This window comes from Vicugna pacos, chromosome 21 (genome assembly GCF_048564905.1).
Source record: "Vicugna pacos chromosome 21, VicPac4, whole genome shotgun sequence".
NCBI lineage: Eukaryota > Metazoa > Chordata > Mammalia > Artiodactyla > Camelidae > Vicugna > Vicugna pacos.
In genome coordinates, this window is record NC_133007.1 from 28,248,484 (window position 1) to 28,273,778 (window position 25,295).

A 25,295-nucleotide genomic window follows, 5' to 3' on the forward strand; every position below is an offset into this window, starting at 1 on the left:
GTGGATGGGGCTGTTAAAACAATCAGACAGCTGTAAAATCATAAGGGCCTGGGCTAGAGTGTTGGCTGTAGGACAGGAGTGACTTTAAGAGGTTTTTGAAGAATTTGTTTATCAAAGTAGATACTTGTAAACACTTTAGGATGTGAACCATCTCTAAAGTAATAAATTAATAATAGATATTTAGGGATTAGTTTTTCTAAAGCTGCATTAAAAAGTGAAGCCATCAAATAGTAGTGATGATACAGGTTCACAGTCTCTTGACCAAAATTCCAAAAAGCTATGAAAACGGGACGTGAGCTGTTTTAGTTTTCATTTGTCCTGCTTAAGGCATTAGGGAGCAGTAATAGGAATTTTAGATATTTAACTTTTATTTTTTCAAACAGCAGAACTCATTCCTTTAAGATATGATTTGTTAAGCTAGTTTACCTCACATATCCTCCTTCAGAATTCTCTAGAAGTTCTTCAAAAGCTGAAATGAATTTTCCTACCTTTTTGAAAAAATGATTTGTAGTTTGTTAAGGAATGATAATAACCCGAATGAACATGAAACTACACTTAATATCACTCCGTTTTCTTTTCCTTCTTGTCAATATATATAAGTCTTCGTATGGTTCTCATCATTACTATGTTAATTTTTGTCTTTTTTTCTTTTAGATGACCTTTTATAGAAACTTTTCCATATTGATAAAAGTCATTGTACTTGTCACCTTAAACAGCTGAATAGTCTTTCAGCCTATTAATATGTCATACTTTACTTAGAGATTTTATTCTTAGTTTAGTTATTCTCAATCTCTTTATATATACTCAAGATGGAATTGATTACTGATAAACTGACCTGTCAATACCTTGATGTTTCTTCAGCTGCTACCAACCCTTATAGTATTTCAGTTATCTGGAAGAATTTAGTGGTAATCTTTTGCAGCCGCCTCCAGGGAATGGGGAGTTGATACTGGGATCCAGCAATGTTGTAGCTTTATTACAGAGAAATTTATTACAGAGAAATGGGAAAGTGAATGAATAGAAATTTACTACTTCAGGACCAAATCAGTGATAGGGATATACCAGAAACCTAGCTCTTAGTTTTATTTATATAATTTCTCTAGTGGGGGAGAAAAACATAAAAAAAATTTTAAACATAAAATAATTTCTCCAGTGAAACCTGATCGGTTATTTTGTCTGTGAGTGCACATGTGATTGTATTTGTGATCAGTTGTTTGACATTCTTATCATGATTTACTGTTTGATTTTTTTCATTATAGAATAGCATATGTGGATATCATTTTCTTTCCAGTTTGGGAGCAGTGTGTGAGAATGGTATTCCCTTGTTTGGTTCTTGTTCAAACTGTATATACTTTGTCTCTACAGAGTATGATTGTCAGAATGCTTTTCAGATTATGCTAATTTATAATGAATATTGGCCTTGCTTTTTTGTTGACCTTTGTCCTGTAAGTTACTTTTTCTTTATCCTAATAGATGGCTTTGTAGAGTTACAGGCAAGGTTTTTGTTCATATTTCCATTTTCCCCTCTCCTCTGCATTTGTTTTTTTCTTTTCTTTTTTCTTTTCTTTCCCTTACCTTTCTCCCTTCTTACCCTCTTTCCCTCCCTCCCTTTCCTCCTTCCTTCTCTTTCTTTCTATTTTAATTTTAGCTTAGTTCATTAATTCTGTTTTTAGGTCGGATGATGAGCAGAGCTCTGCGGATAAGGAGAGACTTGCCAGGTAGGAGAACAGTACCTTTTAGCATGATGAAGCCGGTGATGCTCCTTTTTCTATCCTTTTTTTATTCTGCTCTTTTCTTCCCCTTTCTCTTTGTGTTTTTCCTTATCTGTGTCAAGAGAGGACAAGATTTTTTAGACGTTTGTGTGTAGCAGGTACTTTGGCTTCCCCCATCAGAAAGTAGGTGAGTTGAGGGAACTTTACTTAGGAATGTAAGAAATTGCTATTAGTTTTATCATATTTATCTTTTCATATTTATCTTAGCACTAGGTTTCACAGAATAAAAAGCTTTTAGAAACAGTACAGCTGTGCCAGTTGGGGCTTTGGCAGGGAATACTCTTTTATCAGAGAACTAATAAATATATCTGTGTTTGCAATTAGTTCCTGGTCTTTAGCCCTTAGCACTTACTCCACACCTCTCCAGAAAGCTTACCCTCATTTTCCTTTGTAGACTCACAGCCTGGATAACTTTGTCACAGCAGGACCGCTGTTGATTTGGTGACTGAAACTTTGTAGTTTCCCAGAAGAGTTTTTAGCAGCCTTGATGCGGCTAGTTAAAAGATAAGCCTTCTAGTTTTCAGTGTCAGAAACCTGACAGATACTAGGAAAATAGGTGCTTTAAGTTTGAGAGTTGAATTTTATGTTTCTCAGGCAAAGTAACTAAATATAGACTCCTGTTCTGAGGCCTTTTTGCTATTTGGAAAGGAACATTTATGGAGTTCTGTTTGGAGACCATTGTTGATAATGTAAAAGTACTGCAAAAGAAATGCTGTCTTCCTGTCTCCTGGTTTCTGTGACTCGGGTCAGCTCAGTACGAGATAGGTTGTTGATACCAATGCCTGTTTTTACTACTCTTGTCTATCATTACCTCTTTCAGCTGGGCACAGGCTCATTTTGCTGCCATTTCAGCTTATGGCTCCTACTGCTCTTTTACTTTTCAGGAGACTGATTGGCATGTATGGTGGGAAGAACACTGCACTCACTGGGAATGAGGGCAGCTCTTGGAAGTCAATTAGCAGCTTGACCTTAGTTTGCTCTTCTCATAAAGAAGAGATTTGTGTTAGATTAGTTGTTTTTTTTTCCTTTTTGTTTTGACAGAGAACTTTTGTTCAAGTAGAATCTTTAAATGGTAATAGAAGTAAATAAAAAAGATAAAGCAAAGCTGCTCAAGTAGAAACAAATGGAGCATATTGTTTGGGTTCTCTCCTTGAAGCATCCCCATGGGAGACACTGGGGCGCTATTACGCTTCAGAAATCCAATTTGAAAACTACTGGATTATTATTTTTAGCAGTGGTATCATTCTGTTTGATTGTGAGGTAGCCAGTATTGGAGATATGTTCTGCTTACCCTGGTGAGATCCAGATTGTCTGTTTTCAGGCCTATAAACATCTTGTCTGCTCCACTCCTGCTCTCCAATTCACTTTGTCCCAAATTGGGCACCTGTAGTGATGTCTTACAGTCTCTTGAGCTTAGTGCGCTGGCACCACACTCAGATAGAGAAGGGGGGGCTTTGTGCGTTAGTGAGACAAATAAAACCTCCAATTCTGCTTTCTAGTATTGAGAGTAAGGGCGATGCTTAGAATAAACAAAATTTTCTAAACCAAGGGAACCTATACTGTTGATTTGTATCAACTGTTAAGTAACATACTTGTGTTGGAAGAAACTGGTCATTTTGTTTTCAGTCTTTAAATAGTTGAATTGGTAAACATAAAGTCAGCCAAGCTGAGGAACTTAAGTGAATAAAATCAACATTTTTAAAAACAATTATTTTAAAACATTTTTGTTCTGAGGGAGTGGTGGTTTACATAAAAGTGAACTTTCTGGGATTTAGAATTGCTGGTATCTACTTGTTCTCTGTCTGCCTTGTTAGTTTCTTTTCCATGCTTGCTCTGCATGAGAAGGTTGTCAAACCTTACTCTAACTTCTGAGACATAAGCACCACTAAATCAATACTGCATTTCTTCAGCAGCTCACTTGGTATCCATATCATTCTCCCTGCTCCCAAATGGCCAGATGTGACCACCTGGATGGGGCTTCTCCTCTCTCTCTCTCCATGCAGGGAAAATCATAGTGAAATTGAACGGCGGCGACGGAACAAGATGACAGCCTACATAACAGAACTGTCAGACATGGTACCCACCTGCAGTGCCCTGGCTCGAAAACCAGACAAGCTAACCATCTTACGCATGGCAGTTTCTCACATGAAGTCCTTGCGAGGAACTGGCAACACGTCCACTGATGGCACCTACAAGCCGTCTTTTCTCACTGATCAGGTCTCTGAGAAGCACAACTGAGAGAGTCTAGAACCTGTTGAAAGTTCTGGTCTTTTGGGGATAGACCATAATTCTAAATAGTGCATTTTATTGGGAGTCAGAGCAGAACTGAGTCTGTAGGTTGTTTAAAGGACAAGAATTCAGCTCTGAAGGAAAAATTTAGACCATGGGAAAGTGAGTTTTGATCCCTGACTGTGGCATATATTAGCTTTAGAACAGTGAGAAGTAGAGAAGAATTGTGATGGCTATTTAGCAAGCTTATAGGTATCTTAGAACTTTACTCCTAAATCCGGCCTACGAGGTAGAGCAGCAGTGGAATCACAGGGAGAAGGGGGACTGAGTCCACGGAACCGGCCCTCTTCCCTGACTTTACGGTTATAGAAGATGGACAAAATCTGTTTCTCATTCTTGAAGCAGCTTCCAGTGTTAGTGATAAAAGGAGTGCAGCAGGTAGTTGTTGCTTAGAGGTGTCGTCTGTTACATTGGATGCACTGTGAGACAAACAGAAGGCAAAAACATTTCCAGCCTTTCAGGAACGCAACCTGAATATGAATACGTGAGTGGCAGGATGCACACATAAGTGGAAAATGATAAGAAAATGCACACAGAGAAGAAACGCCTTAGTAAAACTTACTAATAATTTACATAGGACTAGATAGCTGTGTACTGGAGGGGTGGGTGAAGTGAATAGAATGACCAGGCTTGAGTAAGGGCGCTTGCAAAGACTTCTAAGAGCAAGGAAGCCATGTTCTATTTTGATTATTAGAAAGAACACTTGGTTACTGCAGGAAATTTTGGAAAATACAGGGAGTATAAGGAAGAAAAAAATTGACCTGTAATGCCACCGTTTTATTCAGAGGATTAACAAGAAGGAAGGAATATGGTTTGAAAAAAAGAAACAAGAATTTTCCAAATAGAATGGTCTACAAGAAAGCACATACAGCACAGATTTTATATATGTGTACATTGAATAGTTAACCAGTTTGTTCTCACAGCACACATGCAGGTATTGATTCAGCAGACTCCAGTTATGCATCTTTTGTGAGCTAACCAGGTACTTTGTGCTATGAGAAATGTAAAGAATGGTAAGAGATAGTTACTGGTGGAGACAGACATGTAAATAAATGAATCATAATACCAATACAGGATCAGTTTTATAGTAGAGACGCAGTAATAAGTCCTGTAGAAGGGCAAATATGGAAAACACAGAATAGGGGATTAGTGTTGTAAATACTGGAAATAAATGATCAAAAGCCCGGTGAAAATGATTGGGTTATTCAAGGAAAGTCAGGTAATTTAGCATGCCTTGGGAGATGATAAAAGGAGGTTAGGCTGGGACCTGATGATGGAATATTTAGGTGTTATGTTAAATAATTTAGATTTTAATTTTTAAGCAGTGGGGAGCCCTAAAAAATATGGTAGCATTTTAAGAATGGATTGGAGGTGTGTAATATACCTATCAGAATTCATCAAGTTGTATATTTGAAATATGTGTAGTTTACTGTACAAGAACCATACCACAATAGAGGTATCGGAAAAAAAAGAATGGATTGGAGAAAGTGAGAACAGAGAGACCATTAATCTTGGCATGAGATGACTAGAGCGGTGACATTGTATTTGAAAGTGGAATTAATAAAAACCGAGTTACCACTGGAGTGTGAGAGAGTAGTTAGATTTTTGAGGACTGTTGTCTGAGGCGATGCTGTTAATCAGGAAAGGAAATGCTGGAAGAGCACAAAGGATTATTTTTTGGAGGGGGAAATAATGACAGGTTTTGAGATGTTGAAATTAAATTGCTGGTAAAATATCTATTTGGAGATGCGTAACAGATTTTAGGCAAGACTAGAGGTGTTGACTTGGGTATCATTTCATAGTGGGGGAGTAGATATAATTTCTTAGGGAGAGAATATGGTATATACAGAGAAGAGAACTTCAGATAGAACCTTGGAAATGCATACTCTTAAGACTTGGACAAAGCAGAGAAGGGGCATTTAGGAAGGAAGTAAAAGTTGGAGTGTCCTATCAGAGAAGCTAGGGAGAAATAAATTTTAAAGGCTAGAATGAACAATATTATCAGATTCTTCAGTGAGATTGAGTGAAATGATTCAGACTTAGGAAAAAGGACTTGAATTGGCAGTTAGGAACCTCCTGAAAAAAACATGAGCCTAGTGGTTTAGGTGAAGATTGCTGTGGGATTGAGAAATGAATGAAAGGTTGAGAGTAGAGCCAGTGAGTATAACATTACTCTCAGTTTAAGCTTGGCACTGAAAGAGAGATGAGTTGGGCAAGATTGAGGGGAGATTTATGTAGAATTAGGAATATTTGATCATGTCCATATATCTGAGGGGAAAAAGAGAAAATGGGAATGTTTGTAGAGCAGAAAAGAAACCAGAGAGGGTGAGATCAAGAACTCAATTATTGTTAGTGGTAAGCCTTTTTATTCCCTATCTCGAATTCTGAGATAAAGAGGAGGAGGTGGATAGTGGCATAGAGACACTGAGGAAATATCTATTGGAAAGAACTATCTTGTCAGTGAAGATAATTACAGTTAGGGTGCAAAGCTATGCTTGTGGACCAGATAGGAGCCAACAGTTGCTTATGGGGAGATAGATACCGCCTGAAATGTCTTGCTTCTTTCCATGAATAGTAAGTAATATTTGGTTTTTCAGAGTTCAGTATTTACTTGTATTTCTCTTCCTTGGGCAGGAGCTGAAACATTTGATCTTGGAGGCAGCAGATGGCTTTCTGTTTATTGTCTCATGTGAGACAGGCCGGGTGGTATATGTCTCTGACTCAGTGACCCCTGTTTTGAACCAGCCGCAGTCTGAATGGTTTGGTAGCACCCTGTATGATCAGGTGCACCCAGATGATGTGGACAAACTTCGTGAGCAGCTTTCCACTTCAGAAAACGCCCTGACGGGTATGAGTTATGTGGATGGAAAATGAATGGGAAGTCTTTTTCTTCTTTTTTTCTCAGATCAAACAGGTGTTTTAACTCTTAAATTTTTTCATTGAATCTGGCAAAGTTTCTAGAATTTCCTCTTTTAATACATGTAATCTGTTGTGTTTATCCACGTGCAGGTAATATATTTTGTAGCTCATTCTTAGAAAATGTTTCATCTATGGCAATGCTCATATAAAAGTTTACTTTAATCTTAATACTGGTGTAAATACACAGTAAAAGCCAAACCCACAATAACCTTTTTTCTTCCCCTCATTCTAAAAGAAGGAAATTATCCATGTTTCTGTCTCATTTGTATGGGGAATTTCCTGGTATTTTTTCTACCCAGTTTTGCTTGGTTTGGCTTTGTGCTAGGTTCTATGATAATAGATATTTATTTTAGAGGAAAGTGGTTATCAGTTAGTGCCTAAGGTTTTCTTTCTTTCTTTCTTTTGAATATGTACTATTTTTCTGTCTTGTTTTTGGTCCCTTCTCCCAAACCCCCCATTTAATGTTATTCAGTCCTTTTGCCAGAGTTTGGCTAAAGGAAATAAGTCACATCTGCTCCCAAGCAATCTGGAAAAAATTTTTAAAGTGGAAGCAGATTAAAACTGGTAATTAAAATAAAATCCATTATGTTCATCTGAATGTTGGTTTTTAGCTTTCCCCTCTTTTATGTTTTTATGGATTTCATTTTTCTAGTTCTTATTTTTCCCAAAAGTTCCCATAGATTTCTCTGTAATAAAGAAGGAACAATTTTAGCATGAGACATGGGTATTTCTGTGGCATTTAAAATTACGTCTTTAAACAAACGACATTCACTTTGTGTGTGTGCGCATGCATGTGTATAAAAATAATCACACCTAAGAATATAGCCTTGCCTCTTGCTTGCCAGCCGTACCTATTTCTACTCCTCCCGTCCCTTGCACAAGGGTATTTCCAGTGCTGCTTTTGAGTTGAAGAGTAAGATTCATTGGTGGGAACTGAGGTGTCTTAGGCTTGGAAAAAATCCGTCTCCTACTTGGCCTATTCTGTTATAAGTAAGGAAACTGAAGAGCATGAATAGGCTACTGACTTACCTTTGCTTCCAGTATGTCTGCTCCTCTTCCCCACACATAAGAAGGCACTCCAGACTATCCTTCGCATCTTTCTTCAGGGCGTATCCTTGATCTGAAGACTGGAACAGTGAAGAAGGAAGGTCAGCAGTCTTCAATGAGGATGTGTATGGGCTCAAGGAGATCATTTATTTGCCGTATGAGGTGAGTGTCAGGCTGAGGATTTTGATTTGACATATGAAGAATTAAGAGCTGAAGGTTTGATTTCTGGTCAGAGGAGTTAAACTTTTAAATCCATGCTCCGATTAGATTAAATTTAACTCACATGGGTTGTAACACAGACTAAAGTGATGAGGAAACTAACATCTACTGAACTCCTCCTATGCCAGACATTGTGATAGTTGCTTTATGTTTGTCATCTCATTTCCCACAACAGGGTAGAATTCATGGTTATTATTTGCTAATTTAAAAAAAAAAAGGACTCAGAAATTAACTTCCTAGGATTACATAGATAATGTTTGATATAGGATTTTATTTTAATTGGTAATGGTCAGATGCCAAAACCTATATTTTTTCCCAGTGTATTACCAGACAACATCCATGTAATCAGACCATTTCTGTCCCCTTTTTTGGCGGAAATTTAAGACTTTCTTATGTCTCTTGCTTAGTATTTAATATTTATACATTACATACTATACATTTAAGGATTCTGAAGGATGGTGGTACTTTTCTTCACAAGTAGAGAAGAAATCTCTTAAAGTCATAAAATAAATTCAGATTATATAATGGAAATTGACTGTATTGTACTGGGAAGATGCTCATTAGAAATGATGGATAGGACGTTAAGGATATTTCCTGAGAGGGGTTACAAAATTGAGTATTATGTGGCTTAGTGATTTAGAGTAGCTTCTGCACCCAGACTACTGGATTTATTGCTTATCTTCTGAGATCTTGAGCAGGTTAAATTACTACTTTGTGTTTTGATTTCTTCATCTAATATTGAGAGTTTCATTAATATCAACCTCATAAAGTTGTTATGAGGGTTAGATAAATAAATATATGTAATGATGCTTAGAATAGTGCATGACACATATTAAATTCATTATAAGTTTTATTTATTATTGTTAAGTAAATGAGAGAAGAAAGGTAGAGAGGATGAGAGGGAGTGTCCCAGTAGGTAGACATGGCCGACACAAAGACATAGGTAGGAGCAAGATAAATAATAACGAAATATGGCACATAGATTGTGTTGCAGCATGGCGCTGGAGTCAACAAACCATGGCTCTTTGTAAATAAAACTTTCTTGGAACATAGCCTTGCCCATTTGTTGACATACTGTCTGTGGCTGCTTTCATGCTATAATAGCAGTCAACTAGTTGCAACACAGCAAATGGCCCACAGAGCTGAAAATATTTACTGTCTGATCATTTGCAGAAAAAGAATACTGACCCCTGATGTAGAGAATCTCTGCATTTGAAGAGCATGTAGAACATTTCGACTTAAAACTCTGGGAAGTTTAACAAGTTTTAGAAATACCAAACCTGACTTGTTTATCCTTCCTTGTTAGGAGCATTGTTACCAATTTTCTGTCTAGTTGTATCCAGAGCCTGTTATCTGGCTGTTAACAGATGGAAATCTTTTTGATACTGCCAACTTAATTGCTTTTAATCTCTCTGTTTATTGAAACAGGTGTGGCAATAGCTCTGTGGACCCAGTCTCCATGAATAGACTGAGCTTTGTGAGGAACAGATGCAGGTGAGATCCTAGGTATTAAAAAACCAAAGGGATGGCCAGGTACCTGTAGAGATCATCACATTTTCAGCTGTCTTACTGTAGTATTTTCTTTAGCAGCCCTCAGCCTCATCCCTCACTTCCCAGTTACTTTTTTTCTGGGAATATTTTCCTGGACTTCTAAAGCTGCTTTTGCTCACCCTTTTTAAAGAAATTACATTAACACTTGACCTACTTTCTTCCTGCTTCAGTACCTTTCAGTTACTTTACTTTTGCAAGGATCAAAAAAAATGGTGGTCACTTTTGGGTGGGAAGATCTGAGTATAGTCATCCTCTTTTCTAAACACCCAAGAGCCTAAAGTTAACGGTGCTAAGCCAGCATTGCCTTTTAAATGTTACTGGGTAGGGCTTTCTCCTCACACCTGTAATTCTTCTAGGAATGGACTTGGCTCTGTGAAGGATGGGGAACCTCACTTCGTGGTCGTCCACTGCACAGGCTACATCAAAGCCTGGCCCCCAGCAGGTAGGAAAGTTAGGTAGTGGTTTCTTCCTTGGTGAAGCAGTTTCCTCACAGAGTCCAAGAAAGTTAGTCCAAGAAAGTTAGTTAACATGTATCATGTACCTGGTATATGAAATGTACTTTGGTATTATAAACTGTAAAAAATAATAGGAAAGAAAAAGCAGGCTCCTTCCCTTCCGTTGTGGATCTTGCATTCCAGTTGAGGGGATGGATTACTCAGACTTAAAAACGACTCACTTTTGGCTGGGTCACAGGATGTAGGTTTTAAATGTACAGATAATTGTATTTACTAAATACCTCTGTCCTAAGTATTTGTGTGCGAAGAAACAGTTGGCATTGAATGCAGCTGATTTGGGAAAGTTTTCTAAAGTAAGAACAAGACTTGGGCGGAGAAGGGGTAAATCACTTGATTGTAGTAAATTATAAAGGGCATATTCTCTACAAAGGCTTTAAATCAGAATGTGAGCAGATTAGTTTTACTAGAACTTGAAGTCAAACATCCTTTTCAACGGGCGTGTCAGAATTTCCAAATCTTAGCAACTTCATTACTTCCCTGCTGGGTAGTTATGACTGGGAAGTGGGGATTGTAGGGAGACAGAAACTAAGAGAAGCAAGATGGTATATTTCAGTAAGAGATTAAACTTTGGATTTGGAAAAACCTGGGTTTGATTTTGGCATTGTTGTTTACTAGTGGTATAACTTAGGATAAGTTGCTTGGCTTTTATTTTAAAAAAGCCCTCGGAAATATACACAAAATGTTATGATAAATCACAGAGAAAAAAATGTGACAATGAATGTGTATATGTCCATGAATGACTGAAAAATTGTGCTGAACACTGGAATTTGACACAACATTGTAAAATGATTATAAATCAATAAAAAATGTTAAAAAAAATAAAAAATTAAAAAAATTAAAAAGCCCTCAATTTTCTCATTAGTAATTTGGAGATATTATATCCCTTATAGAGTTACTATGATGAGTAGACTAAATGTAAGAAAAGCACCTAGCCTAGTGCCTGGCATATGGTAGGCGCCCAATAAATGATTTAATTAAGTAAATGTAATTAAGAAAAAGTAATTTTAAGTTGTAATGATTTTTGAACTTTTTAGTTTATATGCTGTATAAACCATGCATTTGAGGTATACATGATTTTTATATTTCTGTGTAACTCTCAAAGAAATCCTATTTTTCTTGGTAAAAAGATAATTATGCAAAGAGTGGAGAGAAAATGCAGCCTTCTTCCTTTCCACATAAAACGTGGAAGCACTTGCTTCTTTTTTCCAGAGGACATAAATAACTATTGGTGTTTGGTTTAATTTCAGTTTTGGTTGTTTGCTTACTTTAAAAGTCACAGGTTGGGCAAGACATCTGTTCTCTGCCTATGATATGGTCACAGAATGGATGATTATCTTCATATGTATTTGGTTTGGCCAGCATGGTCTTTTAGAGTACTTTGGGTGGGACCTGTACTCTGCACTTTATTATGATTAATGTGGGTAAAATATATGAGTTAATATATATAAAAAAATACTTAAAACAGTACCTGATATATATGATAAATTCTTTGGGTTGTTTAATCTTTACATTTTTGACTTTTGAAGTCAATTGAGTTTGAGATCCTTGTTAAACCTTTTAACTTCACCTTCCTGAAGGTGTTTCCCTCCCAGATGATGACCCAGAGGCTGGCCAGGGGAGCAAGTTTTGCCTGGTGGCCATTGGCAGACTGCAGGCAAGTATGGATTTTCCATGTCTATATCACACCTTTTCAATGAGAGGAAATCTCTTTCAGGATGTGTTCATTCTATTTTTTATCTTTTACTCTAAATACAAATGATGAATTCTGTAAAACTACAAATATTTGGAAGAATGTGGCATTCATAGTTAATGTTGCTTCTTTTGGATTTAGCAGAAGCTGAATAGTGTGAGAGAGTGAGAGGGAGGACTTTTCCTCTTTCATATTATTAACTTTGCAATGCTGAATTTTCTGTTTCCAACAAATTTCTTTTGCCCATATACAATAGAAGAGAGATCTTTTTATTTTATCATTACATGACTAACAATATAGAAGTGGAATTATTTTGATCCTCTTTATAAAAATAGATGTTCCTTGGTTAGATGGGACTATAATTTCCTAATCTGTGAATAATGAACACAGCCTACCTACATGAAAGTAGGTGGGTTTTAGGTTGAATGAATTTTTATCTTCCTTTATAAAGTTGGTAAAGGATGCATGTGTGGGAGTGGAGCTAGGCCTCGTGCCCTGTCTGTGATTTATCATTTTTTCATTTCTGGATGAGATGTGAAAGTTTAGAAATTCCTAAAATTGGGAGCCTCATGGGAAATACATCTTTAAAGAATGGTGTCCTTTTATCTCATTTTTATCTCTTTATCTTCAGGTAACTAGTTCTCCCAACTGTACAGACATGAGTAATGTTTGTCAACCAACAGAGTTCATCTCTCGACACAACATTGAAGGAATCTTCACTTTCGTGGATCATCGCTGTGTGGCTACAGTTGGCTACCAGCCGCAGGTGAGGAGCTGGTGCTATTACACCACTGATATTCAGGCCTCTGTTTTCCCTTGTTTATGCTGAGATTATTCAATCATGTAATTCCAGAGGTAGCCAAAATATATCAGTCCCAGCTCAGAAAAAGATACAATCCTATTCTGTCAATGGCTAAATTTATTCTTAACTTTCTATCAAGGTTATTATCTGATCTATCTATAAATATGTGGCTTGTGAAACCAGGTGGGAGCAGCATGTACAAATATGTATTTCTTCTTTGTTTTTGATATTAATACAGATGATGATGCAAAAGTGCTCATCGTAATTCGTTATAATGATATGACTACTTTTGGATAATTCATGTCATCATCTAGATGCATAGTAACCCAGAAAATATGCATATTTAGCATCAGTTAATATGATTTATTTAGATACCTCATTCAGCAGACCAGGTAACTATATCTGAGTTGAGAAATGTCATTATATAAACTTTCAGAATTATGGTGGTCAGGAGAGACTTCTGACTGTGGCTGTGTGAAGAGGCTAAGCTGGTGAAAAACAGATCTTGAAAAAGAACAAAGTTGGAGCATTTATACTGCCTGGTTCAACATGTGTTATAGAGCTGTTGTAATCAAGACGCTGTGGTATTCAAGTAGGGATAGTTATATAGATCAATAGACTAGAATAGAGTCTGTTCTCACATTTATGGTCATTTGATTTTCAACAGAGATGCCAAGACAATTCAAGGGGAAAAGAAACGTTTTCAACAAATGGTGTTGGAACAATTGGATGTTCATGTGTAAAACAAAACAAAAAGAATGTAGACTCTTACCTCACATCATATGCAAAAATCAACTCAAAGATGTAAAGGTGGAAGAGCTAAAGTTATAAAACTTTTAGAAGAAAATAGAAAATCTTTGTGATCTTGAGTTAGGCAGAGATCTTTTATATGACACTAAAAATGTGAGTCACAAAAGAAAAAAGTTGAATTTGATAAGTTGGGTTTCATAAAAGTTGAAATTTGCCCTCTTAGAAGGGCATCAGTTAAGAAAGTGAAAAGACCAGCCACAGACTGGGGGAAAATATTTATAAAGCGTATATCTGAGAAAGAATTTGTGTCCGGAATATATAAAGAACTCTTACAACTCATTAAGACAAACAGCCAGTAAAAAAAAAGGGGGGGGGCACAAGATTTAAATAGACATTTCACCAAAGAAGAAATATGAACAGCACATAAACAGATGCTCATCATCAGTAATCATTAGGAAAGTACAGATTAAAACCACAGTGAGATACCACTGTATGCCCACTAAAATGGCTGTGATCAAAAAGTATTGGCAAGAGTCGGGAGGGATAGTGCAGTGGTAGAGTGTGTGCTTAGTGTACACAGGGTCCTGGGTTCAATCCCTAAAATAAAGAAATAAATCAATCGATCAATCAGTCAATCCCATCCATCCATCCATCCTAATTACTTCTCCACCTGCTCAAAAAACAACTTTAAAAAAAGAAAAAAAAAAGTATTGGCAAGAACATGGCGAAACAGAACCTTCATACACTGTTGGTAGGCAAGTAAAATGGTGTAGCTACTTTGGAAAAACATTTCTGCAATTCCCTAAGAAGTTAAACTTACACTTATCCTACAGCTTAGCAGTTACGCTCCTAGGTATTTACCCAGGAGAAATGAAAACATATGTTCACACAAAGATTTGTACACAGATGTTCATAGCTGTATTATTCATAATAGCCAAAAAGTGGAAATAGTCTAAATATCCATTAATTAGTGAATGGATACACACTGTGGTATATCCATGTTAGACTGCTGCTGAGCCATAAAAGGACTATATTGTTGATACATGGAACAAAATAGATGAACTTCAAAGTATTATGTTTGATGAAAGAAGCCAGATCCAAAAGTCTACCCATTGTATGATTCCATTTATATGAAATTATACAAAAGGCAAAACTAAAGCAGAAAGCAGATCAGTGGTTGGCTAAGGGATTGGGAGCAGGGATTGATTACAAACAAGCACAAAGGAACTTTTGGGAGCAATGAGTATGTTTTCAAACAATGGTGGTAATGGTTGTACAGCTATATAAATTCATTATGATAATCAAATTAGAATTTTTCACTTGAAATGAGTGGGTTTACCTAATTATACCTCAGATCTGTAAAAAATGCAATTAAAATAAATTAAAATAAGTGTATAGTATCCTGAAAAAGAAAAGTGCTCTGGAGGTCAGTTGTTTACCAGATTCCATCTCTTTTTTTGTTTCTGTCTTTTTTTTCCCCTTCCACTTTTATCTGTAATCGTGGGATAAAGACAGGAGAAATAAAATTCAAGTCCCCTGATGATGGGCCAGGAAAGTTAGATGATCGTGAAAGTATCAATCTTACTCTTCTTTTCCTCTCTTAGGAACTCTTAGGAAAGAATATTGTAGAATTCTGTCATCCTGAAGACCAGCAGCTTCTAAGAGACAGCTTCCAACAGGTAACTTTTTTCCTTGGTTTGGGTGTAAATATTTTTATCTAATGTCTATTATCATATTCACTCCACAAATATTTACTGACCACTGATTAATCAAGTACTATGGCACACCCTGCAATTTTACATTCTTTAGTAGTTAACTTGTAGTTTTAAGGGACAGAAAAGGACCAGTATTTTGAAACTATGGATAATCTATGTTCAAGGTATTTTTCTTTGGCTTGACTACTCACTGTCTTATATCCAAGGGCTGTCTTTAAAGTATTTAAAATATTCTACACTTCACTGAACTGTGGATAGTAGTATAAAAATTCATTTCATGGTTCTTTTATAGAAAAGTGAGACTTAGCTCTTAATTGTAAGCTAACTCTCTTTTTTTTTTTAATTTATTATTTTGTTTTGGGGGGTGGTTATTGGGTTCTTATTTATTTACTTATTTTTAATGGAGGTACTGGGGATTGAACCCAGGACCTCATGCTTGCTAGGCACATGCTGTACCACTATGTAAGCTGACTCTTAATGGCAATTTTCAGGCCCTAGATCCTGAAAACATCTGGTAAATTTAATTTCAGGACAGACTTGGTTTTAGGTAGCAATTCTTAACGTTAAATTAGACTGGTTAATTTCCTTCTTTAAGCCTCAGTAGTGGTTTTACTGATACAGTGGGTATATAAGATAAAGCATTTAAAGCACGTGGCCCAACTTCTAGAGGAAATCAATGGCAGTGAAAAGTCTCTCTGGCTTCTGATTCCTCAGCGTCAGCTGTTCTGTCTACTTAGAAGGATCGCGTTTCATGTATGTGTATGTAGTCCTATAAGAATTACTCTGACATCTGTTGAAACCATTTAAAGCTGAGGACATGGTCATTTGGCAGCGTGAGAAGTTATAATTCATAATTCTGACACTTTCGGCCACAGAATATTATCTAATCACTTCTAGAAAATGTTTGTTCCAAAACAACTTTAACGGATCATATAATACACTCGCTAATCTCAAGGTTGTAATTCTGACGTCAGTTGCTGCTGTGGTATTCGAGTGCATAAGCAAAGGTGCTTTTTAGTGTGTGAGCTGTAGCTGCTTACCAGTTGTTGGTTTCCAGATTTTGATATTTCTTAAGTCTGGATAGATTTATATTTCTTTTTGCTTTTTTAACACATAAATTTAGTTATGATTTCTAATGAAGCTTATTTTCCTTTGTTTTTTTTCCTTCCCGTTTTGATTATTGCCATGTTTGTTTCACATTTGTTTTTTAAAAGTTTTGTTTATGTGTTTAAAATGTGCCATTTCATTATTGCTAGGTGAGGTATTTCTCATTATCTGCTATGATTATTTCTTAGTCAGATTGTAATGTCCACAGTTACCACCATACTCCCATCAGCTTAAGCACAAATGTTATCTTAAAAAGCAATTTAAAGTGTAGGTATTTTGAATTACTGGGCTTAATACTTCATTGGCATACATATGTACAGCAATAAACAGGTTTTCAGATCCAGTACTTTGTGTACAAATGTAATGATGTTCATTGTGTACATGTTATTCAGTGAGCACATGTAAGTATTAGAGACCACTTACTATTGTCTAAATGCAAGTGTTTATATCTCATTTCTTTTTTTATAATGTTAAATGTTGATGTTCCTTAAAAAAAAAGAAGGAAAATATATAGCCTACTAGGCTATATCAAGCCTCGTACTTGACATATAGTAACTACAAAATAAATGTTAGCTGTTAATATTATTATTTTGTTGTTGTTAAGGAGGGGGATTCAAAAGATTTTCTATTCTATGAGATTAGAAACTAAAATAATCTAAAATTACTTTGTTTTAAAGAACAAAAGCAAAGCAAAACTAAAGTCAGCTGTTTTATTTATAGAAACCTACATGGGTGCTGTAAACCCAGAAATTCTCAGGCTAGGGGGAAAAAGCTAGGACTGAGGGGCAATGTGTAAGCTGTATTCAGTGTCACTAAACTTAACAAATTTCTAGTAAATTGTCTAGATTGTATCTTTGAGGGACTTTCCAAGAGAAGTGAAGGAAGCATAGTCTTTCCTCTCTTGGAAATAAAATTTTACTTGTGTTTAACATTGACTAGAGTGGTCAGATAACTTGGAACTCTGAGAAGAAACATGATAAATATAGTTCATTATTTAGTCACTTAGTTTTCACTCCTCGTGTTGTTTTGTTATGTGACATTGCGAGAGAATGTCATTTTACAGACAGTGACACAAGAATCTTAGGGTTGTAGATGTGTAAAGAGAAATTCTTAGTGACATTGCGAGAGAATGTCACTTTACAGACAGTGACACAAGAATCTTAGGGTTGTAGATGTGTAAAGAGAAATTCTTATGGGTTTCAACTGATGGCATGCAAACCTTTTCCAGGTGGTGAAGTTAAAAGGCCAGGTGCTATCTGTCATGTTCCGGTTCCGGTCTAAGAACCGAGAATGGCTCTGGATGAGAACCAGCTCCTTTACTTTCCAGAACCCTTACTCAGATGAAATTGAGTACATCATCTGTACCAACACCAATGTGAAGTATGTGCCATAAAGACTTTTTTCCATTGTTGGGATTTCTCATGGGCCCAGTTTGCTTAATCTCATCAAATTACCTCTTTCTCTTCTACTTTTCTAGTAGTAAACACCATTAGTTCCTCATCTTCCACTTTCTTAGAATTTGGGGTAGTTCATCCACGTAGAGTAAAATTTTAACTAATAATAGCTTGGAAACTCAGTTCTGAGATGTGAGTGGTTGGTTTAGTTGACAGCATGAGTTTGAACTGCATGGGTCCACTTACACTCAGATTTTGTTCAGTAGTAAACACTGTAGTACTACATGGTCTCCTGTGGATTGAACCACATATAGGGAGGGCTGAGTATAAGTTACACTCAAATTTTTGGCTACTAGGAGAGACAGTGCCCCTAACCCCTGTGTTGTTCAAGGATCAACTGTATTTCAATTTTATATTTCAACCCTTTCTACACCACTGGTGTTTTATACATCAGTTTATTGCTCTAGTCTGGTAGACTTTTTTCCTAGAGCAGTCATCTGCAAACTGAAAGACTGAATAGTAAGTAATCTTTGCATTGAGGGGCATATGGTCTCTGTTGCAGCTACTCAGTTCTATTGTTTTGGCCTGAAAACAGTTCTAGACAAATGAGATGAACAGAAATGGCTGGGCTCCAGTAAACTTTTATTTACAAGAGTGAGCAATAGACTGGACTTGGCCCCTGGACCATAGTTTGCTTTAGAACATAGCTATATCCGCTCTGTTGTTAGTTTCTTTCTCTATTATTGATTCTTTTCTGTTTGAACTGTCTTTCTCAGCTTTGTAAGAAACAGTTTTATTAACAGATTTCACATACCATACACTTCACCCATTTCAAGTGTTTAATTTTTCAGTGTGTCACAGTTGTACAACTCTTACCACACAGAAAAAACTATTACCCCAAAAGAAGTCCTGTAGTAATTAACAGTCATCCTCCCTAAGCTCTATATGATTGGAAATGTATGTCTCTTATAAATGGAAATGTGTGTTATGTGGTTCCTTTGTGACTGGCCTCTTTCACTTAGTGTAATATTTTAAGGGTCACCCATGTTGTAGCATGTATCTGTATTTTTATGTCAGAGTCAGATTTTTTTTTTTCCTCTGTTCTCTCTACTCGCCATTTTCCCAGGAACTCCAGCCAGGAACCACGGCCTACACTGTCCAATACAATCCAGAGGCCACAGCTAGGTCCTGCAGCTAATTTATCCCTGGAGATGGGCTCAGGGCAGATGGCACCCAGGTGAGAAATAGTGGAAGATCCTTTATTGAGCAGTGACTAGCCTTGGTGGGTGGCAGGCTACAATCCCACTTTGTTTGTTTGTTTGTTTGTTTGTTTGTTTTAAGCCTTTTCCCCAGATTCTTTTTTCCTGTTTCTTTCCTTGTCTTTAACATTTAGGCAGCAGCAACAGCAGACAGAGTTGGATGTGGTACCAGGAAGAGATGGACTAGCCGGCTACAATCATTCCCAGGTTAGTGTGTCTTTGAAGGTGAGCATTTCCTTAAGAAATACCCCCAGAACCAGTTGGAATGTGTATGTGCCTTTATGTGACTTTTAGGGTCACTTCATGGTTATTTTTATCATTATATTCCACAGGTTTCTGTCCAGCCTGTGACAACCACAGGCCCAGAACACAGCAAGCCCCTTGAGAAGTCAGAGGGTCTGTTTGCCCAGGATAGAGATCCAAGATTTTCAGAAATCTACTCCAGCATCAATGCAGGTATGTTTCTTCCTCACTCTTGTTTTAAGTTCTCATTTTAATCACTTGCTGATGGGCCTGTAACTGCCCAGTCAGTAGTCTTCCAGCATATTTCCACTTAATCCTAATACCTCATGAGTAAATAGGAACTTGCTGAACTAATATACTGCAGCCCCTTGACTGGCCCTCCCCCGACTCCTTTTGGTCCACAGATCAGAGTAAAGGCATCTCCTCCAGCACTGTCCCTGCCACCCAACAGCTATTCTCCCAGGGCAGCTCATTCCCTCCTACCCCCCGGCCGGCAGAGAATTTCAGGTGAGCCCCATATGTGTGTGCTGCTTTACAGGGCAACTGAGGGATTCAGTTACTGAATCCAAGTTTATTCTTCCCTAGCTTTCTCTGGCTATTTCAGACAAAGCAGTGGAACCTGTAGGCCTAGGATGAGACAATTTTGCTTTTCTTCCTCCTTTTTCTTTATACCTGTCCTGTTGCCATGTTCTAGGTCCCATCTCTGTGTGGCCTGATCAGTGTGTGACTGTCAGTCCTTCTCATCTTTTCCAGATTCTGTTACGAAGTTTTCCTTTACCCTAGGGAGTCAAGGGAATCTAGGAATAGCACTAGATTATCCTGTGATTCCTAAATTCTATGATAAGCCCATCTTTTTAATCCTTAACCTTGTTATTTGTTCACTCCTAGAAATAGTGGTCTGGCCCCTCCTGTAACCATTGTCCAGCCATCAGCTTCTGCAGGGCAAATGTTGGCCCAGATTTCCCGCCACTCCAATCCTACCCAGGGAGCAGCCCCAGCTTGGACCCCTAGCACCCGCCCAGGCTTCTCTGCCCAGGTAAACCTTCTCATCTGCCTGTTCCTTGTGTATTTTTTTGTTTGGTTAGGCTTTTTGCCATCTGTAAAATTATTGTTGTCTGTCTTAAATACCTTCCCCCCACCCCTGCTCCCCTGCCTTTCAATTTTTATCCTTACTGGGAGCAGCCAGATAATTAAAAACCGTAGATAATCCAAGTATCTCAGAGTCTATGGTTTTCACATTCACCTTAAATCAGAATTTCTCATGAACATCTTGAGCAGGTTTGAGTTTCAGATTTGTTTCAGAGTAAATTCTAAGAAGTTTCCACTTTGATTAGGGCTATAAAATATAGCAACAAAGGAGAAGTTTAATTATTAATTTATACACAGTGATGTCTATTTACCAAAAAAAAATTGTGTTGAAAAATCTTCATACAATGTATATGTGTATATATAATATATAGTAAAGCTAAAGCTAAGGTCTTTTCGTATGTTGATATATACTTATTTTGAGTAAGTAGTATTTTAAATAAAAAACTAAAACCAGAACCAAAGGCTCTAGAATTGTTATATGCAGCATGACCTCACTGTATTAAAAATGCATAGGAAAATAAAAACTGGAAGAAATTATCCAAAAATGTTAACCATTAGCCTTTCGTAGTAGAATTGTGGATGATTATTTCCTTTTTATTTTCCTTTGTTTTGTTTACTATTATTTTTGTGTGTGTGGAGGTAATTAGGTTTGTTTACTTATTTATCTATAGAGGTGGTACTGGGAATTGAACCCAGGGCCTTGTGCATGCTAAGCATACACTCTACCACTTAAGCTATATCCTCCCCCACTCCTTTGTTTTGAAAACACTCCACAGTGCATTATGCATTACTGTAATAGTGAGGAAAATGTTTAGTTACCCCCCCAAAAAAAAATCATTAGGAATAAATGTGGTACAGACTGAGTAATAAAATAATGCAGTGTTTTTTCTCTATATATAAAATGCTGTACTGTTATTAATGCATCTAGTTTTTATATAACTTTACCATTTATAAAGTCCTTTCATTTATGTCATTTTCACTTAATTCTCACAACTCTAAATGTGTACTTTTACTACTCCCATAGTTGTTTGCTTTTTGCACTTTATCACAGGTGCCTAAAAATAATAAGGGAAATTGGGAGTTAATTGGAAGAAATGTACAGTGGAAAATAAGTAATGAGCTTGGCTCAAAAGAATCCAGTGATTGATGGGGATTAACTCTGATAAAAATGGTCTGTGCAATATGTTCATGTTCTCTTTGCTCTCTGTCCCTTTCTTTTAGCAGGTGGCTACCCAGGCTACAGCCAAGACTCGTTCTTCCCAGTTTGGTGTAGGCAGCTTTCAGACTCCATCCTCTTTCAGCCCCATGTCCCTCCCTGGTGCTTCCACTGCATCTCCTGGTGCTGCTGCCTACCCGAGTCTCGCCAGTCGTGGATCCAACTTTAGTGAGTTCTGACTGAAAGGAGGGTAACAGGAAAATCACACCACTAAAGAGAAAGGATTTGATAGTTAAAATGGCTTGTTTGTGTCCTGGATGTACTGACCTAATTATGGAAAAATGCAAGGTGACAGGCCATTTGGAATTTAAAACCTACCCACATGAAAAAGACTTTAGCACATATAACAAAAAGTAAGTAAGGTATTATAAATTTAATGACATGCAAATCTAGTCTAAATGAGCAAAGGACTCTTTGGAAAGGGTACATAGAGAAGAAAAATTAATGTGGGACCAGGGTTTGAAGTAGAAGAGGCCTTGATTGGCAGAAGGAGGGGCAGGAGGTATCTAGATAAAATTAATGACTTGCACATAGTTGTGGAATAGTTTCTCCTTTCCATGGAGTTAGCAGATTGAAGTTGTTTCTTCTTCCTCGTGTTTCTAGCTCCTGAGACTGGACAGACTGCAGGACAGTTCCAGACACGAACAGCAGAGGGTGTGGGTGTCTGGCCACAGTGGCAGGGCCAGCAGCCTCACCACCGTTCGAGTTCTAACGAGCAGCACGTTCAGCAGCCGGCAGCACCGCAGCCGGGCCAGCCTGAGGTTTTCCAGGTGAGTCAGTGAAAGACTTCAGAAGACCCGAGCCTGGGAGAGAAAGAGTCAGGGAGGAGAGACAGTAGGAAGCAGGCGTGGACTGAGGTGTTTGACTGAGGTTAGTAAGTGGGAGAAGACAAGAGTGGGGACATAGAGGAGTAAATGTCATTAATTGGAAAGGCTGTGAACTTAAGCGTGCTGCACGGCCGTTAACCGGACTGTAGTTAGTGCTGGGAAGCGCTATGTGAAGGTGTTCTAGAAAGTAATTCCAGCCCATTCGGAGAGAACCATATCCCCACTTCATAGCCGCTTAAGTGTAAACATACTGATTACAGCTATGAAGGTCCATTTACGTAAGTCCTGAGGGGACCGCGAGAGTCAGTGGTGTAATCTAAGGCCGGACAAAGGAGGAGCTCAGCTCAAAACACAGGCTGAAAGAAGGCAAAACAGGTTTTGGTGGAGAATAAATAGGATAAGAGATACCCCATATATATCCATGGGGGCTATATGAAATGTGGCAAGCAGATTTTTCTCCCTTTGAAAACACTGAGAACTAGAGAAGAGGGAAAGTGGAACTGCAGGAGGCAGACAGGAGGCACTAGGGCAAAGGCTGTCATCTAAAGGAGTCGGCGCTCCTGGGAGTGAGGGAGGCTGAGGGGCCTCGGCACAGCGGAAGCCCTCTGGGGGCAGGGGTGGTGCTTCAGGGCACTGCCGGGAAGGAGCTCGATGAATACAGAGGATCAAGGTGTGTGACCCAAGCTTACTCTTTTTCTCTTAGGAGATGCTGTCCATGCTGGGAGACCAGAGCAACAGTTACAACAATGAAGAATTTCCTGATTTAACTATGTTTCCCTCCTTTTCAGAATAGAGCTATTGGGGTGAGGATAAGGGGTGGGGGAGAAAAAAAATCACCATTTGTTTTAAAAAAGCAAATCTTTCTGTAAACAGAATAAAAGTTCCTCTCCCTTCCCTTCCCTCACCCCTAATGTGTACCCCCTTTCCCTTCTGGCCTTCCCCTTGTCTTCCTGCCTCTCTAAGATAACATTTATAGAAGAAATGGAGTCAGTCCTCAAGGCTTTGGGGACCCTTTGAATAATTAAGGCTGGGTGAGGTTAAGAATGCCTTTCCTTATGTCTCCTGACCAGAAATTTGTGCAGAGATGATTTGTGCTAGGGGCAGGGGACAGGTTAGAGAACCTGACATCACTATTTGCCTTGGATACTATGGCTTATTTTTGGAAAAAAATTCTGAATAAGGTGGGGGATAGGAGAAATGTCCTCATGTTTGAGGACCGTGAAACATGGTAGGTATACATGGGGCTTTAGGAAGTGAGCATAGGCTCTTTCTGCTGCCTGTGAGCAATTCCTCTGGAAAGAAACATGAGTAAGGAGGTGAGAGAGAGAGTGTGTGTGTGTGTGTGTGTGTGTGTGTGTGTGAGCACGAGCACATTTGTTTCTGTGTTTGTTTCTTTCTCCCTATTAGGGAGTTATGCAAAATTTGTCCCAGATTTTATCTTTGTCTTTTTCTGTGTGTTTCGAAGAGTCCTAATCAGTTAAATCTTCCAGGTATTTTTCACTTAGTATTGCAGCCAAAGAAGATTTAAATAAATGTCTTTGCTGCACTTATTTCTATGCCCAGCCAATATGCAACTGTAAGCAAATACATAAAGTCTTCTGTTGATGTGGTTGGTCTCTCATGGAACATGTACAGTGTAAAGTGGGCTATTCCTGCTTTTGGTGCTCTCACCTTATAGGGAAGATCTGCAGACGTTACAGAAATAGGCTGGCAAGGTGAACACTTTCAGAAACCCCATACTTGGCCATAAGGATAATGCTGCATTTTTCTGTCAGAATCACATATGATGTGTGTTCTGTAGAGGTTATTTCTGCATGGAAACTCAACTTCTTGGGTTAGCAGTCCCAGTGAAAATCCTCGCTGCTGGAGTTTAAACCAAATACCAAGCCTTCTTGCAAAGTAGCCTCTTTCATCCCATTCTCAAAGTATCCAGGCTGCAAGAAACAGATTTAGGTCTCTTCTGGGCCTATAGTTCTTTCCTCTTTGTTCCCTCTCTAATTTTGAGATTGGATTTTGCGTTACAGTACAAGTGTAATAAATCGAGGTGATAGATGGGACCTGGACTCCCATCCTGACAGGGTCACTTAATAATGAACTATAGCCATATAAATGCGGATACAGGTTACTACTCTCACTCTTTACCTTTCTCAGGTAACAGTCATGTGTATCAGCCTTTTTGTTTGTTTGTTTGGCTCAGGCCAGTATCTGAAGCGCAAGACTGAATTAATAAGGAGAAGACATATTAAATGTAGCCATAGGGGACTGAGGCGCACAAGTGGCCTTGGAGAGGCTGAGAGAATGTCATTAGGTTTCCCTTCCTTTTGTCTCCAGTCTGGTGCCAGGTAGTGGAGTGGAAAAGGAGACAGTTTATTTTTTTATTCTATGTGCACACATACAGTATACATATATATTTATATCACAATTTAAGAAACCAAAAAGTTGAGTTTCCAATGAAATCCTTGTTTTTTTAAATAATCAACTGTTTTTAAATGTGATCAGGACTATAATATTGTACAGTTATTATAGGGCTTTTGGGGAAGGGGAGGGGAGGGAGAAGATGCTCTGGGGGTTTTGTTTCTGCTTTTCCTTCAGGGTTTTATTTTTGATTGTTTTTTTCTTGTTGGCCATTTCTGTACTGCTGGCATCTGTGCTGAGCCTTACAGTGGCAAAAATAATGACATGTAGCAAAGATTTTAAAACAAAATATTTTTTCCTTTTGTAAACTTTGTGTTGTGTGATCTTGATTGTGGTTTTATTATTCCTTCCCAGCTCATAAACAACAAACACCCACAAACTAGTTGAATCTATAGCTTGAGCTCCAAGTATGCAAGCATAAAGCACAGTATGACTATAATTTCAGGCATCAGAAATCATAGGGCTCTGATCACTCA

At 37.9% G+C, this 25,295-nt stretch overlaps 1 protein-coding gene across 4 annotated transcripts in view; it reads left to right on the top strand.

Annotated features, from left to right (window-relative positions):
• ARNT (aryl hydrocarbon receptor nuclear translocator) overlaps positions 1-25,142 on the top strand; it is a 50,922-nt gene extending 25,780 nt beyond the window's left edge. Inside the window, exons 5-22 of one of the 4 annotated variants that reach the window (XM_006216953.4) lie at positions 1,674-1,718; positions 3,776-3,989; positions 6,696-6,909; positions 8,087-8,189; positions 9,675-9,740; positions 10,154-10,239; positions 11,890-11,966; positions 12,634-12,768; positions 15,159-15,233; positions 17,605-17,756; positions 18,897-19,007; positions 19,164-19,236; positions 19,362-19,485; positions 19,677-19,779; positions 20,161-20,308; positions 21,583-21,745; positions 22,181-22,347; positions 23,108-25,142. In XM_006216953.4, coding sequence (XP_006217015.1) covers positions 1,674-1,718; positions 3,776-3,989; positions 6,696-6,909; positions 8,087-8,189; positions 9,675-9,740; positions 10,154-10,239; positions 11,890-11,966; positions 12,634-12,768; positions 15,159-15,233; positions 17,605-17,756; positions 18,897-19,007; positions 19,164-19,236; positions 19,362-19,485; positions 19,677-19,779; positions 20,161-20,308; positions 21,583-21,745; positions 22,181-22,347; positions 23,108-23,197 — 2,146 coding nt within the window. In that variant the 3' untranslated portion in view covers positions 23,198-25,142. The remainder of the gene's footprint in view (positions 1-1,673; positions 1,719-3,775; positions 3,990-6,695; positions 6,910-8,086; positions 8,190-9,674; positions 9,741-10,153; positions 10,240-11,889; positions 11,967-12,633; positions 12,769-15,158; positions 15,234-17,604; positions 17,757-18,896; positions 19,008-19,163; positions 19,237-19,361; positions 19,486-19,676; positions 19,780-20,160; positions 20,309-21,582; positions 21,746-22,180; positions 22,348-23,107) is intronic. The other 3 variants (XM_015250119.3, XM_015250121.3, XM_015250120.3) reach the window with 3 other exon arrangements.
• The last annotated feature ends 153 nt before the right edge of the window (positions 25,143-25,295 follow it).